This window comes from Perkinsus marinus (genome assembly GCF_000006405.1).
Source record: "Perkinsus marinus ATCC 50983 genomic scaffold scf_1104296961408, whole genome shotgun sequence".
Taxonomy (NCBI): domain Eukaryota; phylum Perkinsozoa; order Perkinsida; family Perkinsidae; genus Perkinsus; species Perkinsus marinus.
In genome coordinates, this window is record NW_003205761.1 from 1 (window position 1) to 2,400 (window position 2,400).

The 2,400-nt window shown below is 55.4% G+C and overlaps 2 protein-coding genes across 2 annotated transcripts; both read left to right on the forward strand.

Annotated features, from left to right (window-relative positions):
* Positions 1-69: 69 nt before the first annotated feature.
* Pmar_PMAR011435 (Syndecan-3 precursor, putative) lies at positions 70-762 on the forward strand (the record flags this gene model as incomplete). Its single annotated transcript, XM_002772347.1, has 1 exon — positions 70-762. A coding segment is annotated over one exon (693 nt), but the record flags the coding sequence as incomplete, so codon positions are not given.
* A 241-nt stretch (positions 763-1,003) lies between these two features.
* On the forward strand, positions 1,004-2,256 carry Pmar_PMAR011436 (hypothetical protein; the record flags this gene model as incomplete). Its single annotated transcript, XM_002772348.1, has 2 exons — positions 1,004-2,157; positions 2,217-2,256. The coding sequence occupies 2 exons, from the start codon at positions 1,004-1,006 to the stop codon at positions 2,254-2,256; spliced, it is 1,194 nt and encodes a 397-aa protein (XP_002772394.1).
* Positions 2,257-2,400: the final 144 nt, after the last annotated feature.

Genomic DNA, 2,400 nt, shown 5'->3' on the forward strand with positions numbered 1-2,400 from the left:
GCTCCTGTTGAGCCTACTACTACTATCACGACCCCTCAACCGGCCAGCACAGCTGCTGTGACCGATGAGGTTGTTCCTACTACTGCAGCCCCTGTGACTGACGAGGTCACCATCACGACGGCAGCTGGGGAAGCTCCGGGAAGAGACAAGGATGATTCTGATGCTACCACCCCGGTCGCTACCGAGACTGCGGCTGGCACTACTACGATCGATGCTCCTGTTGAGCCTACTACTATCATGACGCCCCCTCAACCGGTCAGTACGCCCGCTGAGACCGATGAGGTGGCTGTCACTACTGCAGCCCCTGTGACTGGCGAAGTGACCATCAGCACGGCAGCTGGGGAGGCTCCCGGTAGAGACAAGGATGACTCTGATGCTACCACCCCGGTCGCTACGGAGGCTGCAACTGTCACGACTACGATCGGTGCTCCTGTTGAGCCTACTACTATCACGTCCCCTTTCCCGGTCAGCACAGCTGCTGTGACGGATGAGGTTGCTGTCACTACTGCAGCTCCTGTGACTGGCGAAGTGACCATCACGACGGCAGCCGGGGAAGCTCCCAGTAGAGACAAGGATGATTCTGATGCCACCAACCCGGTTGCTACTGAGACTGCGGCTGTCACTACTACGATCGATGCTCCTGTTGAGCCTACTACTCCCACGTCCCCTCTACCGGTCAGCACAGCTGCTGTGACCGATGAGGTTGTTGCTACTACTGTGGAGACGACCGATTCCGAGACTACTCTCAGTCCGATTGTGTAGCCGATTTAGGGTAATGAAGCTTTGTAATGCCCGGTGAGCGCATTTAATACTGTGGTAGAATGTCGAAGTCTCGTCATCGATTACTAGGGCGTGCTCATTTTCTGTCGCGGAGCACGTGTCCCCCATAAGTCTTAGCTCAAGATCTTTCGTTATCACTATGTCATCCGTATTGAGCTCACAAGGAAGTGTTGTGTCTGACAGTCGGAAATCTCAGCTAGAGCTGCCGGAACTCCTACAAACAATGGCGATCTCGGTGGGACAAGAGGTGAAGAGGGTTTCCGGAGCGGTCCAGCTTAGAGCCGAGGAGCTCGCCAAGCTGGAGGCGCTGGTACTGCAAGAAGTAGCGCAAGATCTTCAACCCGAAAGTTGGGAAGGGGTCAGCTACAGCCTCATCACAGAGGCTCTGGTGGAGTTGGATCTTGAAGGTCTGGAGCACGGGAGAGATCCGATTGCGGAGGAGGCGGAGAGCAACATACTTCGGTTGGGTGATTACCTCTCCTTGTGCCTGACTCTTGCCTACTATCCATCCGATGGAGATAAGGAGACCAACCGTCACCTAAGAGCGGAGCGGCGTTCGGTAAAAGATAGGATACTCGCTGATGACCTGTCTCCCTATGCGGTTGGCTTGGCTCAGTCATATCATGAACGTTATATGATGGCCAGGGTTGCTGCTCAGAGAGCGAAGGCTGAGCCGAATTACGCAGTTGAGGAGAGGGTGAAAGTTGACGTCGTGGCCGGTGAGAATAAGAGCCTAGCAGAGAAAGTGACCAGCGAGCTGACGGAGGAGCGCACCAAGAAGGTTCTGCCCCCAATACGGCCCACGAACTGCTCGGATAGCATAAGGAAGGATCTCACCGAAGAGGCTGTCGAGAAGATCCGAAAGGCGGCCGAAGCCACGAAACCTCCTCCTGGAGGAGTCTTTACGGTTCGGGAGGGAAGCGGTCAGACCCTCTCGGAATTCCGCGCCTACTTCCAGACCCTATCTAACCAGCGAGCTTGGGGCGATGTCCATGCGTTCTTTTGGCTGTGTAAATTCGTGGACACTTCTCTATGGATGAACATATCCCTAGCTCAGGGCCAGAAGATTCTATGTGATCCCTTATGCCGGTCTTCTTACACCGATGCAGTGAAGGTCGTATGGTCAGCCTTGGAGAGGCTCAGCGGACGCGAGAAGGAGAGGGAATCCCTGTTGAGCGAAGGCCAGAGACTCGCACAACAGCCGGGAGAAGCCGTCATGGCCTTCCTCTATCGGGTCAACAGATACAAGCAGAAGTGCGAGTTTGCAGGTGTTACTGCGGATACTGCCCACTGGCTCTCCTTGGCCAGAGTAGGCATGAGGGACGAGCTCTCGAAGAAGCTCAGTTATTTGGTGAATGTCGGGAAGCCGGAGGTATCGTGGGACGAGTGGCTCGTTTCGATGGAGCGCATGGCTCCAGCATCGGGGTCGCCATCAGTTCGCTGTGTGGAGGCACACCAGGCGGTGGCCAGCTCTGAGGTTCAGGCGGTTCAGCCTTCAGGAACCAACACCAAAAAAAGTGGCTTTCGAGGTCGCTGCTTTTCTTGCAACCAAGTGGGACATATGAAGAGGGAGTGTCCCAATAGGCGACAGTATCGTGGACAGTTCGCGAAGGAAGCCAT